The 14,398-nt window shown below is 42.7% G+C and overlaps 1 protein-coding gene across 1 annotated transcript; it reads left to right on the plus strand.

Moving 5' to 3' along the window:
- The first annotated feature begins 1,629 nt into the window (after nt 1–1,629).
- On the plus strand, nt 1,630–13,959 carry LOC123726164 (uncharacterized). Its single transcript, XM_045692771.1, has 5 exons — nt 1,630–1,778; nt 6,679–6,757; nt 6,845–6,909; nt 6,986–7,089; nt 12,767–13,959. Exons 1-5 carry the CDS (start codon nt 1,630–1,632, stop codon nt 13,081–13,083), a joined length of 714 nt encoding a protein of 237 aa, XP_045548727.1. The 3' UTR covers nt 13,084–13,959.
- The last annotated feature ends 439 nt before the right edge of the window (nt 13,960–14,398 follow it).

Consider the following 14,398-nt stretch of genomic DNA (forward strand, 5'->3'; position numbering starts at 1 on the left):
TCACCACTTTATTCAAAGAATGTGAAATGTCAGAATAATAGCAGAGAGAATGATTTATTTCAGCTTTTATTTCTTTCATCACATTCCCAGTGGGTCAGAAGTTTACATACACTCAATTAGTATTTGGTAGCATTGCCTTTAAATTGTTTAACTTGGGTAAAACGTTTCGGGTAGCCTGCCACAAGCTTCCCACAATAAGTTGGGTGAATTTTGGCCCATTCCTCCTGACAGAGCTGGTGTAACTGAGTCAAGTTTGTAGGCCTCCTTGCTTGCACACGCTTTTTCAGTTCTGCCCACAAATTTTCTATAGGATTGAGGTCAGGGATTTGTGATGGCCACTCCAATACCTTGACTTTGTTGTCCTTATGCCATTTTGGCCACAACTTTGGAAGTATGATTGGGGTCATTGTCCATTTGGAAGACCCATTTGCAACCAGGCTTTAACTTCCTGACTGATGTCTTGAGATGTTGCTTCAATATATCCACATAATTTTCCTGCCTCATGATGCCATCTATTTTGTGAAGTGCACTAGTCCCTCCTGCAGCAAAGCACCCCGACAACATGATGCTGCCACCCCCATGCTTCACGGTTGGGATGGTGTTCTTCAGCTTGCAAGCCTCCCCCTTTTTCCTCCAAGCATAACGATGGTCATTATGGCCAAACAGTTCTATTTTTGTTTCATCAGACCAGAGGACATTTATCCAAAAAGTACGATATTTGTCCCCATGTGCAGTTGCAAACCGTAGTCTGGCTTTTTTATGGCGGAACGCGTCTCCTTCCTGATGGCTGCGTGGTCCCATGGTGTTTATACTTGCGTACTATTGTTTGTACAGATGAACGTGATACCTTCAGGCATTTGGAAATTGCTCCCAAGGATGAACCAGACTTGTGGAGGTCTACAATTTTTTTTCTGTGGTCTTGGCTGATTTCATCAAACTATATATGTTAACAAGAAATCTGTGGAGTGGTTGAAAAACGAGTTTTAATGACTCCAACATAAGTGTATGTAAACTTCCAAGTTCAACTGTATGTAAATGATGAATGACACCAGTATTTTATATCAGTTAAAAATACCCCAAAACGTATAGTCATATTGAACTTGATAGACAACTGGTTCAAAGAAAATACGTTTTAAAAAATGAGCATATGTGATTTTCTTACCTAAAATAAAATAGAAAACAATTCCATGAGGATATCTGCATGTCCAATATGCCATGTACAATCTTCCAAGTTCCTAGGAATCCACAGCTGGAAAGATCACATGTCATTTGTCTCTAATAAAATTGTGAACGGTATTGTTGTCATCAGAATAATTCAGCATCTCATCTCCAGAAAAAAACCCATTTTGAATCTGTATTACACCATGATACAGTATATCCATACATCTCCTAATGCAATTTAGTAGCCTAACCTCAACAATACATAAAAATGTATCTGCTCCCAGTTTCTCTCCATACTCTTTTTCAATTCAATACTCAAGTTCATTATTACTCCGCAAGAACTGCCAATGATCTCACTTACTAATACAGGACAAGACAAAGTCAGTTGTTCATTAAAAACAGACTTCCTTTTTTCTGGAACTGTTTCCCTGCTTGAACAGCCCCCCTCGAGCACCTATTGGTTCCTGCATGAACGCCCCCCACCCCCTGCCCGCCGAACACCTGCCCTCACCGTCGTTAACAGAACTGTTGGAAAATAGTACCTGTCTGGCAGGTGCAAAGGGCACTGTCTACCAGTCGCCCCTGCCACATGCTAACACAGCCGGCGGGAGGCTGGGGTGACACCATGAGCTTGCTAACTAGCTAGCTTGTTAGTGACACCATGTGCTAGCTTGCTAGTTAGTTAGCACACAGTGTGGCCCCCGCCTCCTGCCTGCTGTCTACTGGTCGCTAGCACAGGAGGCAGGAGGCTGGGGCACACTTTGTGTTGCCTAACTAGCTAGCTTGCTAGTTAGAGACACCATGTGCTAGCTAGCATGCTAGTTAGCTAGCTATCACACAGTGTTGCCCCTGCCTGCTATGTACCGGACTAGCTGTCTAAGCTAGCACACAGTGTTGTTCGCTAGCTAGCTATCGTTGTCGCCCCCGCTCCTTCTTCAGTGGAGTTTATAGGCAGCTGGCATCCAACGTCATTGTGCATTAATACCACCTACTGTAATGGCGCGCCCCCACCTGTTCTAGCTTATAAACTGACCAATAGAAGTATAAAGAGAGGTTCCAGCAGATGCAGGAATGCCCCAAATTGCAGGCCGCAATTATACCCTTCTCATTTTTTTCACCCAACTTTAACCTAAATCCAATGTCATGGTGAATTTTTTTGTTGATTTCACGTTGATTTCAATTAGTTGACAACTTAACCAAATGTAAATGTTTAACTTGCATCTGTGCCCAGTGGGGTGTTTTCGAGCGCAATTCACTATGGATGAGGCGACAGTCGTCAAGTCTCAGAGCACAAAATGATCCCACCCTATCTTTTCAGTAAGACCAGGATTCGACCTAGAAACCCTCCTGTTCCTTTAGGGCCTCACTACATGGGCGCCAACTGCAAGCCAATTGCCAAATGCTTTTGGGAATTTGGGCAGAAAAAGTTAACATCGATCAACTGAGGAAAAAAGGACAATGTCAGAGTTTAATTCAATAAGAGAAAATCGGAGAGTAATGGAGAGTAGAAAATAAAGAGAAGGGAGTGCCAGAACAGTACCCTAATATTTGGGAAAGATGTTATGTGTGATGATTGTGAGGCGCTATACAAATTCAGCAGTCATAAGACGGGGACTTCAAATATGGCATGTCAAGGGAACTAGGCTAGGCTATTGTTCAGATGGGTTAAATGGAACAGTAAATGAAATCTGGACACTGACTCTAGGTCTATAACCTCTCACATAGCCAAATAAAATATTAACAAAATTAAGCAGTTCTTGGAAAAATGATACACCAAATGTACATTTTGGGAACAGGAGTGGAGAAATGTGCTAGGGCCTATCTTTATCAACATCATAACAGCTGATAGTAGGCTACTTCAACCAAATAAAATATGCATTGTTTTCACAGCTTTTAGGTCCCTTAAAACCGGTCAAAATGATCTCATTTGGAAATTTTGAATGGAATATATTTCCTGTTTTTTTGTTGTTGAGCTATTGCATGTTCTCCCCAGTCTGTAAATGTCTTTGCTGCTCAAGAGAAGCAGAGATGAAAGATAACTTTACCAATATCACTTAGATTAAAGCATTCAATCGATGTATGACATATTTTCTGGTGAGCAAGGGTTTAGGCTATTTATCAATCAATCAATCAAATGTATTTATAAAGCCCTTTTTACATCAGCCGATGTCACAAAGTGCTATACAGAAACCCAGCCTATTTAGTATTCTAGGGAAACAAGTAAAGACAGAAGAGCTGAATGTATAGACAAATTATCTTACATAGCCTACCAAATTGTCGGAAATTTTAAGCTGGAACATAGATCTATCTAAATAAGGCTTTAAAAAAAATCCTGCACCCCCTGTCAAAAAATGTACTGAATGTAAAGCGCATTTTATATTCTTGCGGGTCAGGGTCGGGTCAGGTCTCAGATGTTCACTTAATCACATATAGTCAGCCCGTTGTGGATGGGTTATGAACAATTGACCCGTACATCACTAGCAAACACACACACACTGATAACCATATTTTATATTGTTTAAGCCTACTGTCTGATATGGGGTCTTCAAAAAATCTCATCATTCATCTCACCTCCACAATATAACAATTGTTTTAATTAGAGATGCTTGGCTCACAGAGATATATGTAGAAATGTATCAGGGACTGACTGGTGAACTTGGTTGTGACAGTGAAGTAAGTGTGCTCTCTGAAAGAAAGACAGTGATTTATTTTATTTTTTATAAACGCCTGCTCAGAGAGCCCACATCCGCTCAGAAGTAATAGGTACTATCCTGTCTTAAAGCCACAAATGAAAACCGTTTGAGGACACTGAGTCAAATAAGTCAATATATAAAGTGAATACACCAACGGATGACTTTTATTTATATACAACGCCAAGAAACTTGTATGCTGCTGTTTTTTGTTGTTGCTTAGGAACATCCACAGACAGGATCATATACTTTTATGTTGAGATTTTGCTGACAGCTAGTGGTTGATTTAGCAAATTGCTTTGCAGTGACTAAACTGTGAAGTGAAGTGATTGGTTGAAGAACTCCACGCTGATTTGCTAGAAGTCGTTGACCGTTTTACTCGTGATTCCTCCCACACCCGGATGTTGTGCTTTTTGATTGCTCGTATGCCGGTGATGGAAAGTTCTGATTCTTTACATGAGATGGTGTTTTGCACTAGTTTTGGAAAATAAATATGAAATAAATGGTATTTACTAGGTCAAGAGCATGCTGCGTGAGGGGAAAGAAGCGTGTCCCTTCGCAGAGGATAGTTTCAGCCGCTTTTTTTGTCCCAGAGTAACACATGTACGGACTCTGCTGGCTGGAGAGCAAGAGCTAACGTTGCTCACCGCTACTCTGAAAGGCAAAGTGGTCTGTTTCAGGTACCAATGCCTCCAACAGAAAATCAGACCTGTTGCTATAGAAGTACAGTTCACCTACATACCAGGTGAAGATGAGATAGCTCCGTAATGTATCCTGCTACTGTTACTTTATTGCTACTGGTGTTGCATACAAGTTAATCGATTCATACAAGTTCAAAATGTGTGTGTGTGTGTGTGTGTGTGTGCGCGCGTGTGTGTACAAAATGTGTAACGTTAGTCAACTTGCTAATGTATGTCTGTCTCTTGAGTTGATGCAGAGATTGTATCAACTGATGCTATCAACAAATCCCCACCAAACAGGGTGGGCATAACGTCCATCAAGATATTCTTAAATGCCCTACTCTTCTCCTAATGAATGGATTTGTACACATATCCTACCCATACACATATCCTCCATGGGTCATGTTCATTAGGCAACACTGTAGGAAAACTGAAAGAAATCTTTTCTCATGTGCAAGTTCAGACAGTGCCTCCATGTTTCTATCTGTTTTGGGACATTTTCTTATGTTTCTTGACTACTGAACATAATATGACCCTGATCACTTCTTTCTCTCTCTTTGGTAGATGAAAGTGTATTCATCCGTCACTGTATCCATAACACTTGTCTTCACTCCTTTCCCCCCCAGGACTCTGGTGACAAAGCCACTCTTTCCTCAACATCTACTGTGACTACAAGCCATGGTCAGAGTTTAACCTGGAGTTCATTGCACACGAGTCATCTGTCACCCGCTGCAGCTGAATCACATAGAAGTTAACACACAATTCACTTCTGGTATTCACGTAGTTCTGCAGGGTTGTGTTAATTAAGAACACCATAGTAAAGTGTTTCAAAATGTTATACGACGGAAAACAAGAGTTTCTTATTGGACAGTTCAGATAGTACCTCCCCCTTTCACTTTGTTATGAATAATTTTATTCTGTTTAGTGCCTAGTGAACATGAACCTGATTATAGCCTATTGCTTTGTCTTCTTAGAGAGCTGTCTGAACCTGGAGCTGTAGTTCACACCCTTCCAGCTTTACCACAAAGAGTAAGTATTGTACACACTACCGTGACGCAATCTCAATTGCACTTCACACTGCCCTTTTCCACTATGTGAGAATTCTGTTCATTGACTACAGCTCAGCGTTCAACACCATAGTGCCCACAAAGCTCATCACTAAGCTAAGGACCCTGCGACTAAACACCTCCCTCTGCAACTGGATCCTGGACTTCCTGACGGGCCGCCCAAGGTGGTAAAGGTAGGCAACAACACATCTGCCACACTGATCCTCAACAGTGGGGCCCCTCAGGGGTGTGTACATGTGTCCCCTCCTGTACTCCCTGTTCACCCATGACTGCGTGGCTAAACACGACTCCAACACCATCATTAAGTTTGCTGACGACACAACAGTGGTAGGCCTGATCACAGACAATGATGAGACAGCCTATAGGGAGGAGGTCAGAACTGGCAGTGTGGTGCCAGGACAACAACCTCTCCCTCAATGTGAGCAAGACATAGGAGCTGATCGTGGACTACAGGAAAAGGCGGGCCGAACAGGCCCCCATTAACATCGACGGGGCTGTAGTGGAGCGGGTTGAGATTTCAAGTTCCTTGGTGTCCACATCACCAACGAACTATCATGGTCCAAACACACCAAGATAGTCGTGACGAGGGCACGACAAAACCTTTTCCCCCACAGGAGACTGAAAAGATTTGGCATGGATCCCCAGATCCTCAAAAAGTTCTACAGCTGCACCATCGAGAGCATCCTGACCGGTTGCATCACTGCCTGGTATGGCAACTGCTCGGCATCTGACCGTAAGGCGCTACAGACGGTAGTGCGTACGGCAAGCTTCCTGCCATCCAGGACCTATATAATAGGCGGTGTTAGAAGAAAGCTCGTAAAATCGTCAGACTCCAGTCACCCAAGTCATAGACTATTTTCTCTGCTACTGCACGGCAAGCGGTACCGGAGCACCAAGTCTAGGGCCAAAAGACTACTTAACAGCTTCTACCCCCAAGCCATAAGACTGCTGAACAATTAATCAAATGGCCACTGGACTATTTACATTGAATATATAAAAAAGCATGGCATGATGATACCATGTTTATCACTTCCTTACATTGTTAATGACATGAATAACAACAGTATATCCCTGTTCCAGAGTGCAGTGTGGAGATGGATGCAGTGAGACAGTGTTTCTGCTCAGTGGTCATGACCAGAGGATTCATCTTTACAAGGAGGTAAGCCTATGTGCCTGTGTGTGTGTGTACAGTGAGTTTTGTAATGTTTGATGTGGGAGACGAGTAAACATCTTTTCTCTCCAATAGAACTCTTCCTTTCACCAAATTGAAGAGCAGCCAGTGGAGAGACTCATTCCTGAGCTGCCCAGCAAGTTAGTTTGTGTTCCCTCTGTCTGCTGTTGCCTCTCAGTTGTGTGTGTGTGTATTCACTGTTCCCTCTTTCTGCAGTGTGTTGTGGCTGGATGTGCTGAGTATCCCCGGCGGTCGTCGTCTCTCGGCCAGCTGTCAGAACAGCTGCGTGGGCCTGGCTCTGGTGGACCAGACTGTACCTGGTGAGGACGGCCTATACACAACTTACAAACTACCCCATCATAGATTGCGCCCCAATTGGTACTTTATTCCCTATTTAGTGCTGTACTTTTGACCAGCGTCCATAGGGCTTTGGTTTAAAGTAGTGCACTATATAGGGTAAAGGGTGCCATTTGCGACCTAACCTAACAGTGGCCACCTTGCTCACTCTCTCTTACTATGACTATACATAGCTAGCAAGGTAACAAAGGGGGTACTTTGAGTGGACTATCCCTTTCACCAAAAAAAGCAAGGCTGGATGTTTAGCTACATCACTTTGGAATGCATTGAATTCCCGTGTTTTTTGGGGGGTTTGTTTTTTTCCATTGTGTTCACCCATCCATCTTGTGTCTGTTTTTACATGCGTCTGCACGGATTAGAGGTTGTGTAGGTGTAGTAGGACATTCCCATCTCCACTGTGCTGCTCATCCCTCTGCATTCCAGGGCAGAGCCGGCCCGACCCGACAGGTTCGGAGAGGTGGGAGTGTACTGTATTTATGAGCAGCACCGCTATGACCTTTGACCTCTGGGTATGGTTGCGCCCAAATGGCAAGGAATAGGGTGCCATTTGGGACACAACCTATGATTTGCTGATGCATTTCCTTACAAAACTCTGGACATGTTCGAGAGCATCACATCACGACTGCAATCAATCTCAAACACCCACTTGGTTAACTCCCCTGTCTGAAATGATTAGATGGGAGGAGAGAGCATTTGGTCAGAACCAGAACCCCAATGGTAGGCTAGGGAGAGCTATTGGTATATTCAGGGATGCAAACTAGTCACCTTTCGGCGGAATTCACTGTTTTGAATCCAAAATAGGTGACCTTCGTGATTCGTGTAGATCCGATGAGAAAAGTTTGGGCGATGGGGTGGCTTTGGATCACTACTGGCTGTATGCGAACGAGTGATGCGTGTTTGGAGCAATACTGGCTGTATCCAAGGCTCAGCCCATCGTTTACATAACAACAGAATGCAGCATGCGACTGAAGAGAGAAGAGACAACCAATTTGCTAATTATAGCATCAGAGCGCGCTCTGGAAAGAGAGGAGAGGGGAATGGCAGTTTGCCAGCTACAGCAGCGCGTCTCCTGAACGATAACGAAGAGGTAGGTGAGAAGCCTGACCATGGAGACGGGGGCGAGAAGGCGATGAAGCGTATTTCATGAGCTGTAACCGAAAAACAACTGGCATTTGGAAAGTTTGAGGTGAGGGAGAAAGTGTGGTGGAACAAGTATTGTTACCATTGCTAGTTTGATCGAATTCTCCGTTAGCTAGTCAGACAAATGTTGAGCAACATTAGCCAGCTTCACTGATCAAATAATTGAGTTTATGGTGTGAAAATTAGCTGGCTAATGAAGTCAGACAGCTAACGTTAGCTAGCAAACGTTACAACATCAGGTGAGCGAACGTTACTAACCTAACCAATTCGCTATAGTATTAACTGGTATACAGCTCCTTGCCGTTCCTCAAGTTATAACGCGTTAGTTGCTTTCTGGACCCTGGCAATCCGTGAAATGTTAACTAGCTAACGAACTAACTACTATCTGTGAACTAATGTTTTCCCTCTACAGTATGTGGTCAATTTTCAGAATAAGAGAATTAGGTGAAAATGAGTCGTTACTTGTTAAACGAGTGGATTCAGGGCTCAAGTGTAGCTGGAGCTGGGCCTGGCTTTGGCTTAAGCTGGATGCCACTATAGAGTTGAAAGGAACATCACATACCTAACCTCTTTCTCACTTTTTCAGTACAGTGGTTATAAAGGGGTATGCCAGGTGTGCTCTCTGCCTGAAAGAGATCAATCATGCCAACAAAGGGTATCATGCTCTGCTGGCACATTGTAGAACAGATGTCCACAGGCATCTGTAATAATGTGCAGAGTAGCCCAAATATATTGTTTTTGTTGTGTTGAACTTGACAGTTACACGTGTGAGTGAGGGGTGATTATATAATTATTAACTCGGGAACATTATTTTTGTACACATGTAGCCTTGTGCACTTGATCGATGTCTACTATAGTGACCACTATAATGGAGAAAAAATAGAATGCCTGTTTGTTTCATTCTATTTCTACTTAAGATGTTTTTTCCCCAAGTGCAATATGTAGATGTGTGGGGTCACAAGCGTTCTATTATAAAGGCTGTCATGGCTAACTGCAATATTAGTGTTTTGGTTTTTCTCAAGACTTGAGTGTCATTTGTGGTAAATTCTAGACAACAAATAACATTGGATTGCTTTCTTTACATTTTTTATCTGTGAGTTAGGTTCACGAGACTGATCATGTTGATAATATTCTTTGTTATTTAATTAGTTAAAACCTGTTTCAGTGCAAAAAAAAGTTAAACCTTTTTAGCCTCTCACCAGTTTGCATCCCTGTATATTGAAAATTCTATGTAGATGTGGGAAAGAGGGAATGTTTGCTTACACTGACAATCGTTGTGGAATTGTGAAAAATCACAAAAAAATGAAATGTAATAATAGGATTAATTGAGAACAGCAACATAAAAAACACTTTTTCCAAACGTTGAGGTCGTTGGTTACAACCTCCTGGTGACCAGCACTATAGAGATGGCTGTTGTTTACAGGTCAGTATCACAGGCCTATTACAGACCTGCCAACATGCACGCATTTTGCGTACCGACTACGCAATTCTCTGTCCATGTACGCAGGTACGAGATCTGAGTTAAAAGTACGCAGAAATGAGTAGAGCCTGATTTAAAATAATTTAAAAAAAAACATTTTAATAAAAAATAAATCCACTGAGTAAATCTAACATCCCGATTCTCAAGCTGCAACACACAGACATGTACGGAGTTAGTGTCAACGGACATGGAGATTAATACATCATTATTCGACGTCGCTACCCCGTATCTGCCCCTCCTGTTTGTTGTGATGCTGAGTTTGCCGACTGTCAGCTGTACGTAAACACATGGACAAATCCCTTTTCGGCTATGTGTGTTGTGGAAAGGTAAACACAAAATGGTTCAAGCTAACGTTAGCGAACATAAGATGGACATTCAGTGGACTCTAAAGTGCCAGCAGTTCACTCGCATTTGCTAGTGAAAGAAATTAAATGCAAATGTGCAAGTGTGATATGAACTCAGCAAAAAAAGAAATGTCCCTTTTTCAGGACCCTGTCTTTCAAAGATAATTTGTAAAAATCCAAATAACTTCACAGATCTTCATTGTAAAGGGTTTAAACACTGTTTCCATGCTTGTTCAATGAACCATAAACGATTAATGAACATGCACCTGTGGATAGGTCGTTAAGACACTAACAGCTTACAGACAGCAGGCAATTAAGGTCACAGTTATGAAAACTTAGAACACCAAAGAGGCCTTTCTACTGACTCTGAAAAACACCAAAAGAAAGATGCCCAGGGTCCCTGCTCATCTGGGTGAATGTGCCTTAGGCATGCTGCAAGGAGGCATGAGGACTGCAGATGTGGACAGGGCAATAAATTGCAATGTCCGTACTGTGAGACGTCTAAGACAGCGCTACAGGGAGACAGGATGGACAGCTGATCGTCCTCGCATTGGCAGACCACGTGTAACAACACCTGCACAGGATCGGTACATCCGAACATCACACCTGCGGGATAGGTACAGGATGGCAACAACATCTGCCCGAGTTGCACCAGGAACGCACAATCCCTCCATCTGTGCTCAGACTGTCCGCAATAGGCAGAGAGAGGCTGGACTGAGGGCTTGTAGGCCTGTTGTAAAGCAGGTCCTCACCAGATATCACCGGCAACAACGTCGCCTATGGGCAAAAACCCACCATTGCTGTACCAGACAGGACTGGCAAAAAGTGCTCTTCACTGACGAGTTGCGGTTTTGTCTCACCAGGGGAGATGGTCGGATTTGCGTTTATCGTCGAAGGAATGAGCGTTACACCGAGGCCTGTACTCTGGAGTGGGATCGATTTGGAGGTGGAGGGTCCGTCATGGTCTGGGGCGGTGTGTCACAGCATCATCGGACTGAGCTTGTTGTCATTGCAGGCAATCTCAACACTGTGCGTTACAGGGAAGACATCCTCCTCCCTCATGTGGTACCCTTCCTGCAGGCTCATCCTGACATGACCCTCCAGCATGAGAATGCCACCACCCATACTGCTCATTCTGTGCGTGATTTCCTGCAAGACAGGAATGTCAGTGTTCTGCTATGGCCAGCGAAGAGCCCGGATCTCAATCCCATTGTGCACGTCTGGGACCTGTTGGATCGGAGGGTGAGGGCTAGGGCAATTCCCCCCAGAAATGTCCGGGAACTTGCAGGTGCCTTGGTGGAAGAGTGGGGTAACATCTCACAGCAAGAACAGGCAAATCTGGTGCAGTCCATGAGGAGGAGATGCACTGCAGTACTTAATGCAGTTGGTAGCCACGCCAGATACTGACTGTTACTTTTGATTTTGACCCTCCCTTTGTTCAGGGACACATTATTCAATTTCTGTTAGTCACATGTCTGTGGAACATGTTCAGTTCATGTCTCAGTTGTTCAATCTTGTTATGTCCATACAAATATTTACACATGTTAAGGTTGCTGAAAATAAACGCAGTTGACAGTGAGAGGACGTTTCTTTTTTTGCTGAGTTTACTTTTAATTCTGCGTCCAATTAGTTGTATTTTCCACGTAACATTACGAGGATCACGCAACCTGATAGACTATAACTGTAATTATGATCCACGTCACAAAAAGTATAATCAAAAATAAATATTAACGTCTTGGTATTAAATGGAGTCGGGGGTTTAGAAGACTGCGCGATTGAGAATGAATGAGTGTCCGGTATTAGCTATAGAGGCAATGCTTCTAAAATGCCTTTGCATTAGATTTGAGATTTTATCAATTTAGAAAATCTGAAATGATGTATGCCCTACAAAGAAATACAATAGGCACCTTTACATAGGCTGAAACACCTGATTCTTCTAGCGAATAGCATTTAGATTCCCTTTGCGGTAGCCTACTTAAGCTTTGTGTACCCAGTTTGCAGTCTGTGTCGATGCGATCTTTTGTTTTTATGTTTTCAAAATGATTTAGCTTTTAGTGTTGATTAGGAACCGTTTCTAAAAAGCCAATACTTGTGAGCTGGCCCTAGTGATTGGATCTTGTTAGTGACTTTTACCATATGTGTAAATAGAATGCTGTCAAGATAGAATTCCAACCTTTTATAGACTTGATTTGGTACAATTCTGTAATTGCGATCAGACTCATAAACAGCGCGCACACGAGCGTGGTAGGGGAAAGAAAATCCAAATTCGGTGAGTTGAATCTCCAATTTGCCGTGCGCGTCTGGTACTCTAAAAAGTTGTACAGGGTTGGCAGGTCTGTTATTAGATACTAAGAATACGTTAATATAGAACGCAAACCATTTGAGAGAGGTGCTAACTAACATTACATTACCTCAGAAATCGAATTAAATGAAAGTCGCACACCCATATCTTATTGCAGTGGTAGAATACCAGTCATTTGTTGAATAATGCTTTTTCATGGTCAGTAAGGATATTCTATTTTGTTCTGGTCAGTGTTTTGTGTTCTCTAGGTGGTCCAGGCACTTTCTAGTCTACGGTCACTGTGTTGCCAGTTTTGTTTCTATGGTTAGTACATTGTGTTCTCAGGGATGTCCAGGAGTATAGTGTGAGTCGCTTATGTACCTATGTGTGACCAGTGGGACGCAGTGCGCTGGTCACAGACCTGGACTTTGACAGGCCTCACAACCGCAGACTACGTGTAACCATGCCAGCTCAGGACCTCCACATCTGGCTTCTTCACCTGCGGGATCGTCTCAGACTAGCCACCCCGACAGCTGATGAAAGTATTTCGGCTCATGAAAGTATTTCAGTCTGTAATAAATCCCTTTTTTGGGGGAAAAACTCATTCTTATTGGCTGGGCCTGGTTCCCCAATGGGTGGGCCTTTTCCCCAAGTGGGTCGGCCTATGCCCTCCCAGGCCCACCCATGGCTGCACCCCTGCCCAGTTGTGTGAATTTCCATAGATTAGGGCCTAGTGAATTTATTTCAATTGACTGATTTCCTTATATGAACTGTAACTCAGTAAACTCGTTGAAATTGTTGCATGTTGCATTTATACTTTTGTTCAGTATATATAATACCGACTGGGACTATGTCCATGTTAAAACCAGGCCTTCAGTGTCCGGTCTGGACGGAGTAAAACCTCTAGCTTACATAAAATTGTTTCAACTTATTTCTATCATAGGTAAAGATTCCAAGCAGTACATCTCTCCATTATAGCGTAAATCTACATAAATGTGTTCAATTATAAATCTACTAATGTCTTGCCAGATTCCTTACATGAATACAATGCCAAAAAAGATGCAACACCGTTTTTGGGTGGTCATTACAAAAAGTACAATTTGAATTTATGTTTTTCTTAAACTTCTTCATATAGTGGTTTGCAGGATAATAGTTATGATTAATTTAAAAATAAACTTCCTTCATTTTGTTAATAACTAGGTATGTGTGGCAACATCCAAACTTTTTTCCAACAGATATTATAGACATTATCAACAAAACCATTCCAATAAGGCATGGCTGTCACGATTCCCACCGACGGTGGCGCCCCCTCCTGCTCGGGTGGCGCTCGGCGGTCGTCGTCACCGGCCTATTAGCTACTACCGATCCCCTTTTTGGTTTTCCTTTTTTTGGGTTTTGGGCACCTGTGGCCAATTAGCTATTAGAGGGGGTATTTAGTTTAGCTGGCCCGTCCGTTGTTTGTGCGGGATTAATTTTGTTCATTGACGACGTGTTGTTCGTCGGCTTTACCTGGTCGTCTATTTGTATTTATTCCCTATGGTTGGGAACTTTTGTTTATCCAGTGTTATTAAAAACACCACTCCCTGTGTTCGCTGCTTCCTGCGCCTCATTCCTCCTACCCGACTACCGAAGCCATTACAATGGCATAAGGTATAGATACAACTTCCTGCTGAAACAAGGCTCGTATAGCTCTATTGTTGTTGTTGAATGGACCAAAAGAAAAACAAATCTTTCCTACTGATGAGTCAACAGGGTTAATCGTAGGTATGTTCTGAGTGTCAGGTCTTGACGCGTTCCAGAATAATAAAGCAACACGTGATGGAATGGCATCTAAAACCATTGCAAAATCTTTAGGTGTTACAGGGATCTTTTAAAGTGCTAAGAATTCCTTCTAATTAAGTAAAAGACACTCTGCATTTACAAGTTGGCTCACCAACGGGATATTATTTCAGAACAAATATTCTAAAAACAAAGAAGTATTTTTATACAATATGTCCCTATTATTCCATATATAATATCTGTGTGGA

Source organism: Salmo salar, chromosome ssa13 (genome assembly GCF_905237065.1).
Source record: "Salmo salar chromosome ssa13, Ssal_v3.1, whole genome shotgun sequence".
In the NCBI taxonomy this organism is placed as follows: Eukaryota; Metazoa; Chordata; class Actinopteri; order Salmoniformes; family Salmonidae; genus Salmo; species Salmo salar.

Excerpts from the sequence above, each read along its gene's own strand:
- LOC123726164 (XM_045692771.1), top strand. The coding sequence starts at position 1,630 with ATGAACGCCCCCCACCCCCTGCCCGCCGAACACCTGCCCTCACCGTCG. Across the intron at positions 6,758-6,844 it reads GGATTCATCTTTACAAGGAG|AACTCTTCCTTTCACCAAAT; the intron begins GTAAGCCTATGT and ends TCTCTCCAATAG. Across the intron at positions 7,090-12,766 it reads GGTGGACCAGACTGTACCTG|TGGGACGCAGTGCGCTGGTC; the intron begins GTGAGGACGGCC and ends ATGTGTGACCAG.